Raw genomic sequence first — 15,725 nt, 5'->3', positions numbered from 1 at the left:
ATGAAAAAATGCATGAAAATTTTAAAAGCCGCTCTCTGCCCTGTTTTAATTTTCAAACTAGTTTATTTGCATTTTTGTAACGACGATTAATGACTTATTTCCCACTTCAAACACAGCCTCGGATATGTTGTTTAGCGTGGAATGATAGCGTTATTTATAATTCCGATGGTTGCTATGTGTAAAAATTCACTCATTTCATATATATATATCGGTTATAATATGTTTGCGCAACAACTACACCAAGCTGCCGAAAATTAGCGATTTATTAGGCTACATTCTTGAGGAGAAAAAAAAATGTATTGGAGAATGAAGAAGTTATGAAAAATGACACAGTGTTGACAATGATTTAAATTTGTCATTATACATGATTATATTCACATTCTGATTGTAGGATTTCGTGTAAAAAGTGGATGTTCAAAAAGTGAATTACATAGGGCTGAGAACCCTGCAATCATAACAAGAGCTGTGTTGAAGTGTCGTACGGGCGAAACCAGAAAATGAATGTGCTGATAGCCAACCGAAAGCATTGGGTGTTGTACGCTTGTGTTGCTCGAAATGCGTGCTGTGTGCATAATCATGACCACCTTCGCAACTGTACGCCGAAAAAACATAATTTTACCACAGCATAGGGCTGATTTGTGTTGATAAACCACACCGAACGAGAATCAAAATCCCAAACCCAAAAGCGATTGCGAACGCTCACGCACTGAACGAAACAACTGTCAAACCCGAACCACCTTTTCGACGAAAACGTCAACATCATCTATCTTTTAACGAAGTTGTGGTTGCGTTCGACTAAAAATGGGCAGTGGGTTCGCGACAGAAGAAAATGGCGTCTGCCAACTTTTTGGAAGAAGCGCTTAAATCAGACGTCGATGAATCCGCGGTGAATGCGATTGTCGGTACGCTGGAAAATCAGTTGGACGCGAACGTAACCCAAGTGCAACAAGTTGAAAGTGTAGTAGGGCCAAACGCGACGGTCGGTGGTGTTAAAAATCAAACTGCTGGTGCACGCATCGAGGCAGGCGTTGTGTCTAATGGGGATACGAGCAGTAGCAGCAGTGCTTCACCACCAGTGCAGGCAGTGTCGTCGACTCTCGCACAGCAGCAAAAGAAACACGGTGGCCTCATTACGAATGGTGAAATAGTGTCGAATAGTAGTGCGAACCACAGTGCTATCATTAACAACAATACGATTACGACCAATAATAACAACCTTGGCAAGACGTTCGTGGTGAACGCGAGTGGGAACAGCTCGATAACGACGGTGATCGGTGGGAAAGGTGTTGGTGGTAGTAGTGCCGTTGTCGGTGGTGCGTTATCGAACAGCGTTGGCCACCATCAGCAACATCAGCAGCAGCAACGTAACGCAATCCCAGCAACGGTGGTTGCCACGGGGGGTACAACCGGCGGAGGCGGCGGAACCGTTAACATCATCAGCCAGCAGATTGTGGTACCTGCGCGCAGTGTTAGCGGCGGTACCGTCCTGGGCCAGCATCCACCTCCGCCGTTCAACGTCCCACCACAGCACAGTTATTCAGCCGCTGTGAGCAACAGCAGCAGCATCGTTCTCAGCAACAACCACCTCGTAACGTCGTCGAATATGCCAAAGAATGAACCAGTGAAATTGGTTTATCCTGCAGCCGGCGGTACACAGACGGCGGTCCTCAACATGAACAACAACCGCGTCACGCTGACACCGTCCTCGCTGCCGAACGGCACGCTTACGATGTCGCAACAGCCGCAGCTGATCCAGACGAACGTGGTTGCGACCGGTGGCGGGACCAAAACTATCACCGGTACCACGATCCAGCAACAGTCCGTTACCGGTCAGCCCGGCCAACAGCAACCCGGTGCCACACCGCAGACGATCATCATCAAGAACTCGTCCGGTGGTGGCACGGTCATGAATACCGGGACGCCCGGCATCGTGACGGTTTCGAAACCTATCAACAATCAGGTAGATTATGCGCGCCTTGGCATGCTTTCTCGTTTTTTTGTTATTGCTTATGTTTTAATCGATCGATCGATTGTTCGGAGATCTCACCCCCCCGATCTAAAAACCCGTGGTAATAATAGTTTCGTATAACCTGTTGTTCTACTAACATACACACAATTAAGAGTTGCTCTATTTGATCGTCTACATCCACTGGCTCTAATGTGCGAATATACTGTGCTGATAGGATGGTTACTGTAACTGTTGTAAAGATACTAATGAAATGGCTTACAGAGATTTGAATTCCTGACGAATTTATTTCGTCCCTCATGTTTGTTGTGACTGGTTAGAGATATCTCAGGTTGATCAATTATAACCGTTGAACCGGCATTTTCGTTTCGTAGCCCATAACCGGTGTGGAGGCTGTGCAGAGGAGAGAGCCTTTCACCTGTCAGATAGCTCCAGTTCCAGAAGAAACAATGAGAGCAAGGAACGCAGAGACAGTCGGTGAAGTGTGACAGGCTAAGGATGTAAACATTACTACCACCACCAACAGCATCGACGCACACTACTACCACGTTGCCAGGATTCGTTGCGTATAAGTTGATCAATCTAAATGGAACACATAATATGCTAGAGATATGTAGCATTATTTGGGTGTGCGTGCGTGTGGATGCTACTGGAGAAAGTAAGCAAAAACACACTGGCATGAAACGAGATTTCGATGCGAAAGGAAGTTCGTTGTGAGCAGACCTGGAGGTCCCTTTCGTGCAAGAAAGGAGGATTGTCGGTTGTTGTTTGCATGGATGTTGCAGCATATTTGACACGTGGCATACACAATTTTATTGAAACTTGCATCAAACAATTGAATAAAAGGTTTAAATGCGTTGATAAGCTCAAGCGCTGGCGGTTGTCGGTTTCATATTCTACCGTTGCTACCTCCGTCGCTCTGGTTTTTGTGTTCGAGTGGGTTGAAGTCGCGAACTTTCACTCCCGTCAGCGAAATTGTAAACCACCTGCGGGTATATCGATTCCTATTGAATTGAAGTATTACGTACTGTATGTCAAGAGTTGGCACAACTAGAGAAGTTTATATTAATCAATGTTTTAATGCGTTGCAATTGTCTGTGCAACATTTGACAGTTATGAAACAGTGAAGAGTTAAATATAAACTATTTAAATTTAAATTCCATTATGACGGCAATGCCGTATTTTCAGTTAAATATAAACTAATTCGGATAGATTTTTTGTGGTTCTTGGTGAGGTGGATGTGCAATCATCGAACTCGGAAACAAATCATCGTCGTGCAAGAAAATCCCGCGTTTTTCACGCACCACTCACACATAATCACTCCGTCACACCACTATATGTATCGCGCGTGACGTTTGCGGGCGTTTTATGCTTCAGCGCGCGCTACATATTTCGCTCTCTCGCGCGTTCTCCGACGTAACCCGCGTGCTCTGTGAGCGTGTATGTTATGGCGGGCAGGGCTTTGCCACTGCTTTACCGACACCGTAGAGCATCGTACGTCACCATGCTGCTTTATTGAGGTTGGCATGAGGAAAAACAAAAAAATAATCTCGCGTTCCCTATCAAATGCGATCTTTGACGGGTCGGATTTTGGAGTGCCGGTATTTTCGCTTCTCATCACCACCACTCTGGATTGGTTCGTATGGTTGTGTTGGTGGTGGGCAGTATTGCCTCCCAACAACATCATCATCATCACCATAGGGATGGTACAGAATCCCAGCTGATTCGAAAACGTGTGTCATATTACGATGCGGCTTTGATTTTGATGGACGAATCAAGTATCTCTCGCCGAGACACATGTCACATATATTAATCCTAAGCATGCCTGTTTTCGTTTGTTCTACACGGATCTTCCACGCAGAACATTCTGGTGGGAGCGTGTTGGTTGAGATTTGACCACTGATGGTTGAGATTTGCCAACATCAGTGTCATTGACCTTCATTCTTGAGGGTTAATGGCTGCATATTTGCGTGTTCGTGTGTATGTGTGGAACGGAATATCGTGTTCAACATTACACAAAAAGCATTTCAAATACAAACAAATGTTTTGTTATTGTTTCGCAACGTTGTGATGTGACTTTCGTTATAATTTTTTTATTAAACTCATCCTTATAAATGTACTGTTTTAAACAAATTTTGGAGTATCTTATTCTAAATGTCGAATTGTCTCTTTGAGTATGAAGTGACCGAAACCTTTCAGTGATGTTTGCTGGACATTTTCTCAAGAGGCCATCCAAAATCGAGAGTTGCATATCGTTGTTGAGAACGAATCTTCCAGATTTATGACTGCCAATATCGTTTGTTGTTTTTCTTTGGAAAATCGAATCCAATCGCAAAGAAATCTCTTTTATTAGCTTACGATCAACAGTGAAACATGCAAAAAAGGTTGCAGAATGGCAACATCAAATCTTTATCAATATATTGGTAAAAATAAGTCTAGCAAACCAGTAATAGCAGGATAGCCAGGAACATTACGAATAGAATAACATAGTCAAACAGAATCAATCATAACAGTTTAACCAAGTAGCGAAGTTTGTTTTGCTGCTTGCAAGCTAAAACTGCACTAACATTCACTAGAATCGTCTCCAAGTCCTCCAACATTCAAAGATAACACCACATTTTTAGTGATCATAACGAGCTGGTAGGTGTCTTCCGTTTATCGAGTATTGCGATCGTACAGCTAGAGGTTGAAACTTTAAACAAATTACTAAAAATACTAATACATCTTTTGTATCAAACTTCACAATTCCGTAGGCAACACCAAACATAGTCGGTTTACCCGGTGTACAAATTGTAAATGTTAGGCCTGGCGCACAACCCACACAAGCACAGCAGAAAACTGTTGCCGCTGTATCACCTAGAGTTGTTATTGGTAGTCAGCCAATAGTTAGTACTAGACCACCAAACGCAAGCGCTGTAAGAATCAAACAATTTACTCACAACTACTTAAGAATTTTACCTTTTAGTTGATAGAGTTAGAGTTGATAAGTTCACCAAATGTCGTACTTAAATGCTTTCTTTAAGCTTTGCACATTTGCTTTTAGAGCATATTTTATGCTAAGCTTTTTGTTATTGCAATATTAATTCGTATTTTATTGTTTCTCATTTGTTGCTGATTATGTTGTGCTACAGTTTGCTATGCTTTCTTATGTTTGATGTCTGTGTAGTTGTTCATTGTGCATTTCGCTTCTATTGTGTATTGGTGCAATTTGTTTTTTTTTATGCTAAGGTTGTCATTTTATTTTATTTATTGGAAACAAATAAGGTTTTTTTTTTACAATGCTACATTTTCGTAAAAAAGAAATTACAAAATTTATTAAAAAAAAAATATTAAATACGTTCGTATATACGTTCGTTTGAGAAGTTTTGATTGGTAATCTGTTTAGGAGTTAATAACGTCACAAAAGTTCAATTTAAGTTTGCACTATTTTATAATTAAAATTGTTGTAGTGTGTTGATTTTTGGTTTGTTCCGATATTGTTTTAATATTGACGTGCGTCGTATGTTTTTGATGTTAACATTTGATTTTCGGTTGTATATTTCGTGACGTTTCATATTTGTGTGGGGGTTAGAATACATTTAAATAAACAAATATATCTAACAATTGTGTTTTTTTATTCCCATTTGCTCCGCAACATCTTATCCTGACGGTAACAACGATCGACATGAAACATGGAATATTGAATATGGAATTACTGGAATTTCGGGAATTTCTGGATATCATATTCATACGAACGAAAACCACCTCCCGAAAATCGAAATGGCGATCGGTAGATCACATTAAGTGCCCTTCAAGGACAGCAAGGTTCGACGCTGCTGCTGAAGAATGAGCAGGGCCAGTTTCAGCTGCTCCGGATTGGTCCGGCCCCGGCCGGAGCCCAAATTACACCCGCCAGTCTTACTGGATCGTCCGCCAACTCCACGATACGGTTGCAAACTGTACCAGCTGTAAGTAGGTTTACCGGTCCTCCATTAGCCCTCCGAAAGACCATTGTCACCAGTGCGCAACAGGTGAAACAGAAGCAAAATGTAATTACCAAATCCAAACCGAATCTGCTTGTTGACTTCACACAACTACGTTTTTTTATCGTTTTGTTTTGGAAAAAAATATAGTTTTTGGTTGTTTGATTGTGTATTCTTCTTTTCCAATGTATGAACCACATTATTTCCAATAATGATCCTCCACACGATACATTTTGAACAATGTTTCGTGTTTTATTGGAGGAGTGTTTGATTGCCGCGGAACATTTCTATGTTCTATATGTTTCGTTCAAGATAATGATGGTTTCTTTTGTTTATATGTTTCTTGTGTTGACTGTTTTTAGCAAGAATGATATTTTACTATCTGATACCTTAATAATACTGTAAAGCGCATGCTCAAAATCTTTACAAATGATCCTTTTGATTTGTTTGTTGTTGGAAGAAGATGCTGAAGCTATTGGAAAAGGTGTGAGCTACGCAAGAATTGGTAAGATCTATAGTGAAATTGGTACTAAAACTGAGTTCCATACGGAGTGTAGCTCGCCCCTCATGTTATAATTTTCAATGGCAAATTTACTGCTAATTTCAAATTGATCAATGCTTTGAACCTTTTTATGTTATATTCGCATGAGTTTAATGCTTTTTTGACACGTTTCTCAGACGGTTTCCTTCCATTTGCGATGTATGCGATTGGGTATAAACAAAATTACGCTTTTCACAAATGATTATGTCGATGAAATTTGTACTGAACGTTTTGGTTTTTGTTCTTTTTTTCGTTGTTTGGTTTACCTAAGGTAATTATGTTCTACTATGTGCCTTTTTTTTTGTTTCGCATTGCAATCTCTATTGGCAAATCGTGTCGCAGATTGATTGAGTGTACAAAAATGAATGTTATGATTTGTTTATTTAAGCTCTTCCTTGCGCGCCCGAATTGGCCAACAACCGGTAGTGTACTGTTCAGTTTTCTGTTCCCTAATCGTCCCTCCATTGACTGCATTCTAGATTCAGCTATTGCTAGCTCAGTGTATTCCATTAAAAGCAACACGGTTGCAAACGGTTATGTGTCCTGAATGTAGTATCCCCTGCTATGTTTTCGCCCATAATTAACTTGTTCGATTTGTCCTCGATTTCAGACACATTCATCCGGTTCCGGTGCAATAATAGTGAGCTCACAGTCAATAACGACGGCACCGACCAGCTACATCTCCACCCAGCCGACGCCGGTTGCATCGGTAGCGCCGGTCCCGGCCTTGGCCGCTCAGCAAAATATCACGATCACTCACTCCCCGTCGCAGGTGGGAGGACAACCGACGGTGCTGGCTGCACAACAGCAGCAGCACCAACAGCAGACGACGACGGTCGTCGCGACACCTCATTCCGTAGGCCAACAGCAATCGCAACAGCAGACGGTTGTTGTTACCACCACACCGGGTACGACACCGGCGCAGCAGCGAAACTCCTTAGATAATACCAAAGAAAAGTGTAGCAAATTTCTGACAAACCTAATCGAGCTCTCGAAGCGGGAACCGGCGAAGGTGGAGCAGAATGTGCGAACGCTGATACAGGAGTTGGTGGATGCGAACGTCGATCCGGCGGAGTTTTGCGAACGGCTCGAGCGCCTACTGAACGCTAGTCCGCAACCCTGTTTGATTGGCTTTCTGAAGGTAATGAAAGAGCGCCAGAGAAGAATTCGAACCGGAGTACTAAACTGTTCAATATGTATTTTATACAATCATTAGAAAAGTTTACCACTGCTACGGCAATCGCTAGTGACTAAAGAAATAACGATCGAAGGTATCAACCCACCCTCGACCGCAGTAGCCTTTGGTACTACCGCCCTATCCCAAATTCCTGTAAGTATTACATATTGCATTGCAAGGGGTCATCGCCATTAACGCATCCATTAATGGTCCACTTTTAGGCCCAAATACGTCCGGTCGCACCGACGATCGTGTCGCAGAACAGTATGGTCGGTCAGACGCAAATCCGTATGCTATCTTCTCAATCCGGCATGACAACAGTGCCACGGATCGGACAAACCACCATCCGGCCAGCGGCTCCCGTGCGAATACAGACTCCCCTACAGCAACACCAAACGGGTTCCACGACAACGACCATTGTAGGACCACGCTCCATAACTGCCCAACAAATTAGACCAAACGCAACCACGATCGGTCATACGACGATCGTGCAGACGGCGGGCGGCCAGCAGTTGCCGCAAACCATCTCAACCACACCTCCTGCATTGCTACCGGTGAGTGGGAGTGCTACGTACATTTCCTCCGCTCAGCAGGTACTTAGAGAAATTTAGTAGCATTTGTTCCTTTTTATCACCCTCGTATGTCGTTTGCGCTATGGGTTCCTTAATTATTATTTTTTTCATACACTTCTGTAAAACGTGTGGATTACGCCACCAGTTATATTTTCCATTGCAATCCTTCTCCTTTTCTTTTATCGGTATGTTGTTGCACAACTGTCCTTTGCATTAAAGTTTTCCTTCCTACCTAGTTTTTTTTGCAATATTGCTACTTTTTAATCAATCAATTAGCACCGCTTCCCGCTATCCCCATATAATCGCTTCCATTTTGTATTCTTTTGTAGTAATAATGTCTCTCCTATTGATTATGCTATATTCTTTTTCCGACCATTCTCAAAACGATCCTGCAAACGCAACATTACAAAACTCCTATCGCCAACACTAGTATCGAGTATGTATTTTATATTCCTTTTTACTAATTTATATAGTATGTGCACGGTTGTTAGTTTGCACTGAAAAAAATACGCGTTTAATCGCCTTAAAAAAATGATGCAAATTTCCGAAAGGATTTTGATGTTTTAGCATATGTGGGATTAGATGTATGTACGATAAAACGATAATCGTTTACATGTTTAATAGTGTTTGCTCTTGCTCAAATAAGACAAGCCAAGTATGTCGTTTAGTGGTTTAGAGCAGAGTAAGAGCAGTTGCAGCCGGTCGAATACCACCGTACATGTACAAGCAAACCAATCTTGAATGAAGATCTTAGCTCCGAGTATCAGAGCATGATGGTGCCGGATACTAGCAGGCAAAACTTAAAATCTTCATTGAAGATCAACAGCTTTTCATGTTGCAAATATTCAAAGTTGGGAAGGTTATGGTGTAAATGTGAATTGAATGCTTTTTTAGTTATGTTTTCTATACTAGTCTAAACAAAAGACAGTTTTGGCTCTATTGCCGATTGAATGCAGTGTTTGGCTTTGAGGTCAAAATTTGCTTGCCTGAACCATTTTACGAATCGTACATATCGTCCTCTGCCTTATCTTTTCATGTGATGGGGCAGTAACTATCTTTTTTAGTTTTTATTATGATTTGCATTGTTATTATTCCGCATCTAGTACAGTAGAGAATGAAACAAATCAAAATCATAAAACAATGGTAGTTGTTCCTATCCTACGATAATTGCTGTTACTTGCTGCTATCCTAACCCTTCTTTTGCGTCTGACTGGAATGTGTTTTACTTATTTGTTTTCACTATTGAATACGACTTAGAGCGTTCGTGTAGCCGCCGCTTATATTTGATTCAATCGAAGGGAGTTTATTTTATCTTTCCGAAAAGGAACTCGATCTGGCCCCGTACATATCTGAATGTATAGTTACGAACGAACGATTTTAATGATTTTTATTCAAATTCACACAACAAAATCAAACGTTGGAAAGATAAAATATGCATTCCCAATGATTCAATAACCAATAATCCCACCGCAGGATTTTTAGTGTATTCCCACTTATCAAATACTACCTCTTCTCAACATAATGGTGCTGGATTTATGTTCCTTCTACCGGGATGAAAATATCCTGTATCGTTCTGTTTATCTGTTTCTGTCTTGCGCAAACCATTATCAACCGTTGTTGTATCTCATCCTTCCGCAATAGATACTTCCCCCAGAACTCCCTTCCTAGTTACTAGTTCCTTTGTATTGCCTTAGTCCGGGACTTTTCTTGATGAACTTACTTTTATATATTGTTATCAAGCATGCATGACACCTATTACATAATTAGCTAGAATGGCTTGCAAACTGAATCGTTTTGTTTATTTTATTATGGTTTAGTCTATTTTCCAACATTTTGAATACGTTTTTAGTTTCGACACTAAATTTCTCTCTGCCGCTGAAAGGAATATGTTCAACGCAATAGGTATAAAATGAACCATCATGGCCATTGATTAATTACCATGCCCACGATAGAAAGGTGACATATTTTGTTTAAGGCAGACAAATGATTCGATTTTAATTAATGTTTGTTTTTAGGAGAAATCTTCATAATTTATGCAATTGTTTGATGTTTGAAAGTTGTCCCTCTACGCATCCCACACAACGTTTTAATGTTAGCGGTCATACGTTGGGGGATATTAATGTTGTATATGTGTTTTTATATTTACATTTCGTTAAATGTGATGGAAAGTAGATGCAGAGAAACGTTATTCATGTCATAAATAATGTTCTATCCAAACATTTTCTCATTTTAAAATATTGGTTATGTTAAAACATCGTAGTATAAAACACTTTTAAGGCGCTTAAGGATAGTCTTTAAAAAAAATCGAAACTAGTGTCTCGCCACAAACAAAAGAACAACACTTTTCTCTTGCCTATTTGTAGTAAGATTCGCAGATAAATCGATGAAATAATGGTTTTATTCCCTCATATTCTCTCTTCTTACCTGCAAATATGATAATGGTGCTGCGTGTCTTGTGTTGGTTCTCGTTGTTCTTGGACATTCACCAACCGGTTCGACTGACTGTTCCACCTTTCTCTGCCCGTCTGTGTGTATGTTAAACATTTGCTCACATAGATCCGCGCACCGTCCGGCACCTCGATTACACGTACTGGCGCGACGTTACAGATACGCACCAATACTCCGGTGTCGCGCACGGTCACGTCCGTCGGTGGCACGACGGTAACGACGGGCGGGATCGGCAAACAGCTCCTCCAGACGCAAGTCAATCAGATCCGCGGACAGACGCCGGTAGCCTCGGTGGCGGCCGTCGCTGCGGCGGCCGCTGCCGCCGCTTCCGGTTCCACTGCAACGCAAGTAAAGCAAGTGACAGCAATTACCGGCGGTGGGAACGTGGTGGTTAGTTTGAACCAAGTGCCACCTCCGATGCAGCCAGTCTCGGGGAACGCCAGCGTCATTGGCAGTACCGCAGGCTCGCTGGCCGTTAGTCTTGTACCGACCATGCCCGCCCTCACGCTCACCTCCTCGGCGGTAAGCGCCGGACTTGGTGCGGGAGTGGCACCTTCTCCAGCGACGGCGGTGCCCGGGGGCATCTCCGCGACGGTAGTTGTAAACTCTTCGTCCGCAGCACTGGCACCAACGGGAGCTACCTCGGTCGGAACGGCTGCGACCGGTGTTGGTAGCAATAGTAGTAGCGGGATAACGGCCGGTGCGACCGTAACGAGCGTATCGACTAATAAAACTGTTACTGCCAAATCGCAGAACCTGTCGGGAGCTTCCAAGAAGAAGGCTAGCTCGTCGTCAGCCGCCAGCGGAACGGATCCGGAGAGTGCGGCCAGCAAGCGGGCCGGAGCGTCGGCACAGTCGCAGTTCTACCATCACCACGCGTCCATGTACGGCGACGACGACATTAACGATGTGGCCGCGATGGGCGGCGTCAATCTGGCGGAAGAAACACAGCGCATCCTCGGCTCGACCGAGTTCGTTGGGACGCAGATACGTTCGTGCAAGGACGAGGTGTTTCTCCATCTGCCGGCACTGCAATCGAGAATACGTAACATTATCGCGCGCCACGGTCTCGAAGAGCCGAGCAATGAGGTGGCCGTGCTGATATCACACGCTTGCCAGGAACGGTTGAAGAACATCGTTGAGAAGCTAGCCATCATTGCGGAACATCGGATAGATATCATTAAGGTACTGGATGAAGAATGCTTTTCTAACACTACATTGAATTTGGTATTGTTTAATCGTGATGTATTGTACCGTATGATTGTATAGGTCGATCCGCGATACGAAGTGACCAAGGATGTGCGTGGTCAGATAAAATTTCTTGAAGAGCTGGACAAAGCCGAACAGAAGCGGCACGAAGAACAGGAGCGGGAAATGTTGATGCGTGCAGCCAAATCGCGTTCCAAAACCGAAGATCCGGAGCAGGCCAAATTGAAGGCAAAGGTAAGAAGCATTGAGTAACCAGTTGCGCCGTGTGTGATAAGCGTATTTTGAACCATAACATTACACCAATCCCACATCCAGGCGAAAGAAATGCAACGTGCAGAAATGGAGGAACTGCGGCAACGGGATGCAAATATGACTGCGCTGCAGGCCATCGGTCCACGAAAGAAGCCCAAACTGGAGGAAGGTGTAACGGCATCTACTACGGTAAGAAAAGCTTTTCCCCGCCATACAACCACTTCGAATAGTGCTACTCACACGTTCTGTTATTTCTGCAGCCTGGAGTGTCTGGTATTGGTACGCTGAGTGGGAAAACACCAACACCATTGCGGCCGCGCATCAAACGAGTCAATCTGCGTGATATGCTGTTCTATCTGGAGCAAGAGCGGGACACCGGGAAAAGTCAGATGCTTTACAAAGCCTACCTCAAGTGATCGATTGTGCTGCTGTCAATGAAGGCAAGAATATTGTTGAGCGTGATCAAACAACTGCTATTCACTGTTGCTGCCTATGCCGGGCGGCAATCGACTGCTACCATCAGGCGCCACCGTTTATTATTTCGTGTCAGTGCGTGTGGCTGTATCGTTGACGCTTGTTTGCAACCGCGTATCGAGTTTCCCATAATAAATGGAACAATTGTGATGTTGCATTTTCGGGCGTACACGAACCAACGGTTGCATGCCAAATTGCAATAAACCTTGCTTCGTTAATGGTTCGGCACATACATCCCGAATCCCATCCAGGCGCGAAACGGTGAACGATCGATCGAGTTCGTAATGTGTGTATGCGTGAACGTTTTCGCACCATTAAGAGGAGGCGGGTTAGGATGTGAACTGATTTTCTATGTTATAAACGATAGATTCCTAACCCTACCTTTTTTGCGTCGTTAGTCTACACTCGCAAGAGGCATCAAATCTAGACAGTCGAAATTCATGCAAATCAGCACTGATAACGATTGTGTACTCCAAACACAGAGTAATAACGCCAATAGAAGCAAACACAAAAAAGAATCACACAACCGGCGTGTAGCTGTCAGGAAATATGTACAGAAGCAAACGAAATAATTTTAGAATGGCATAAAAGTTGAACATTGTCCAGATGGGATTGAAGTAGAGGTAATGATACGTGCAACTCTAGGGAGGGGAGAATGATTGGGATGGGCGAGCGGTTTCGAAGGGATAGACAAAATGTGCATAAGCTAGAATGGGATTGCATCAGAGGAATATATACTATAATGCAGCACCGAGGATGAGATAATGCTGTTTGAAACCGTAGATAGTAGCGAGCCCAGTTAATAGTTTGAATGCAAATGGGAAAAAACTGAGGCATTGTGTGAATGCGTGCGTGTGTAAGAGGCTGATGAATGGTCCAGTAGCTGCACTATCGAGCAAAATGGCTTGTGATAAGAAAGTGCGTGTGCGTGTGTGTGAGTGTATGTGTGAGCGCAATCGTGTGCGATTGTATGTAAATAGACAGAATAAGACTCTTGGCGCTACCGGTAAATAGAAAGGGAATAAAATGTAAAACAAATCAGAAAACGAAGAAGTATATTATTTGAAATATTTTTTTTCTTAGTTCAATATAACGCGACGAAATTGCCCGTTGTACATTTGCATAGATTTCGTTAAAAGTTTTTTCATCTATTATTTTGATTTTGTCGTGTTTTTGGTTAACCTGTTTTGCGGTACTGCCAAAAGTGGGTGGCCACACAGGAAACGTCTGTTCAAGCCAAACATGGTCGGTTCCACGTGCAAACTGAAGCTGGAAGCACATTTAAAATGGCGCGCAGTGCATCATCGTCATAGTTAAAATAGATAAAGTTTGCCAAGATCATGGAAAGAATGTTCGACAAGCTGAAAAACACGTGCTGTGTAGAGTTTAACAGGTTGCAAATGCTCTAGTGTGTAAAGTGAGCGAAAGGGGATAGCAAAGTGACGGTGATTCAATAAACTGATAGCGACGAACTGCACTGCCACTGATCCGAAAATCATGGAAAATGGCGACCGATCAGTTCGATTGAAATGTTTCCCTCCGAAGTCGCTGTTACATATATTTTTTTTCGCTTATTAAGTGGCAAATGGAAACAAAAGCATGCGATATTCATCTATATCCGACATATTCGCGATATAGTTAGAAACAAAAGATAACATATGCATAAAACAATCGTTGGAATAGTCTTATTATTTATGTGAATAGTTGCACCATTTGTTCGGTTAAATATAATTTAATTGTGACGCAATTAATCAATTCGGAAGGAAAGGTAAACGTTATTAACCAACCAAGCCCTAAAAGTACGATCGGAAGCAAATTTGGAGAGTGTGATCCAACAAACGAAGCCACACACTATAAAACAAACGAAACTTTAGACAGATTAGACGCCAGCGTTGAGCATATCTATGTGGACACGGTAGCTTAGGGGAACAAAACAAAACAACACAAAAACTAACAAATGGTCATACCCTGTGTTCTAGGTCATCTGTATTGTTCTGTTTAAATTCATATGTTTTTGTTTTAGACTTTTAACAAGTATGCAATTTAATTCAATGATCGTGCTGCGCGCCAACAGCGCAAAGAGTGAGAGAAAAAGGCGTTGTGTGCATCGCGCACGGGCTAGGGCAAACGTGGAGGGTATAATAGGAAAGGAAACCGACGACAGAAAACGTGAAATGATCTACAAACTAAAAATTCGAGTTTAGAAAAGAAAATAAAGTGAAAACATGAGAAAAGAAAACAAAGGACAACTGAAAAGGATAATACAACATTATGTTATTTCACTACAGGGTTATGGTGTTGTGGTATGGCCGTATGGCTCTGTGTTGAGAAATTTCGAAAAATTTTATGAGAGATCCTGCTTACATTTGCTTATATCGTTGGTGCTGTAGACCACGGTCGCTTAATCCATAATCAGTGCCATAATGTGGTTTCTTGAGCCAGGTAGGTCTAAATGTTCCCTGAAACCCTCGAATGGACCTGTGATTGCATTTACTTCTCAGATTTTATACTGATTATCATCTATCTATTCTGTTGCGTCCTGCCATACCTGAAATGGAGCGGCTCGCTCTATGAACCAATATTAGAGAGTGAGCATTACAATCCTTCACATTAGTCACAGCAAGGAGTATGAAAAATGATCTTAAGCACTACTATTTTTTTCGTTCACTTCTTCTTTTTCTTATTATTAGTCGAGGTTTTGCCACGGTACCACTTAGGAATCCAGCTTCCTGGCGATTTTTGTTTTCTAGTTCATGTGCTAATTCAAAACTTCATTCTGTTATCTTTGATGAATTTCAGTACTTTTGCAAGTCCCGGTGAGTCTGTCCTATTCCAGATTTCCTTGGATGCTTGTTCGTTGATGAAGATTGACTTACTTCGTTCTAAAGAGTACTTATGGCAGTGGAATATTATATGTTTTGCCGTATCGGGTTCGTTGCATGCATCACATAGGCCGTTTTCCACTAGTCTCATTTGTGTAACCAATACTTGCTGTGATCATGACCCGATATTAATCTGTTTAGTGTTTTAATACCGTAAGCTGGTAATTTTAGTGTATGGTGCCAAAAATTTTTTTATTTGGGTTTGACATTCTGCAAAGGTCTTGCCTTTGTGCTGCCACATT

The 15,725-nt window shown here is 42.4% G+C and overlaps 1 protein-coding gene across 1 annotated transcript in view; it reads left to right on the top strand.

The window, feature by feature from the left end:
• The window catches only part of LOC128303100 (mucin-19), a 36,814-nt gene extending 21,972 nt beyond the window's left edge, over window positions 1–14,842 (top strand). The window contains exons 10-19 of the mRNA XM_053039954.1: window positions 801–1,960; window positions 4,720–4,881; window positions 5,740–5,913; window positions 7,080–7,610; window positions 7,686–7,799; window positions 7,868–8,239; window positions 10,775–11,851; window positions 11,936–12,109; window positions 12,191–12,316; window positions 12,388–14,842. Coding sequence (XP_052895914.1) covers window positions 801–1,960; window positions 4,720–4,881; window positions 5,740–5,913; window positions 7,080–7,610; window positions 7,686–7,799; window positions 7,868–8,239; window positions 10,775–11,851; window positions 11,936–12,109; window positions 12,191–12,316; window positions 12,388–12,543 — 4,046 coding nt within the window. The 3' untranslated portion in view covers window positions 12,544–14,842. The remainder of the gene's footprint in view (window positions 1–800; window positions 1,961–4,719; window positions 4,882–5,739; window positions 5,914–7,079; window positions 7,611–7,685; window positions 7,800–7,867; window positions 8,240–10,774; window positions 11,852–11,935; window positions 12,110–12,190; window positions 12,317–12,387) is intronic.
• Window positions 14,843–15,725: the final 883 nt, after the last annotated feature.

The sequence above is a fragment of the Anopheles moucheti genome, chromosome 3 (genome assembly GCF_943734755.1).
Source record: "Anopheles moucheti chromosome 3, idAnoMoucSN_F20_07, whole genome shotgun sequence".
Classification (NCBI taxonomy): Eukaryota; Metazoa; Arthropoda; class Insecta; order Diptera; family Culicidae; genus Anopheles; species Anopheles moucheti.
The sequence above is the reverse complement of the archived record's forward strand: the minus strand, read 5'-3'. Positions and strand labels throughout refer to the sequence as shown.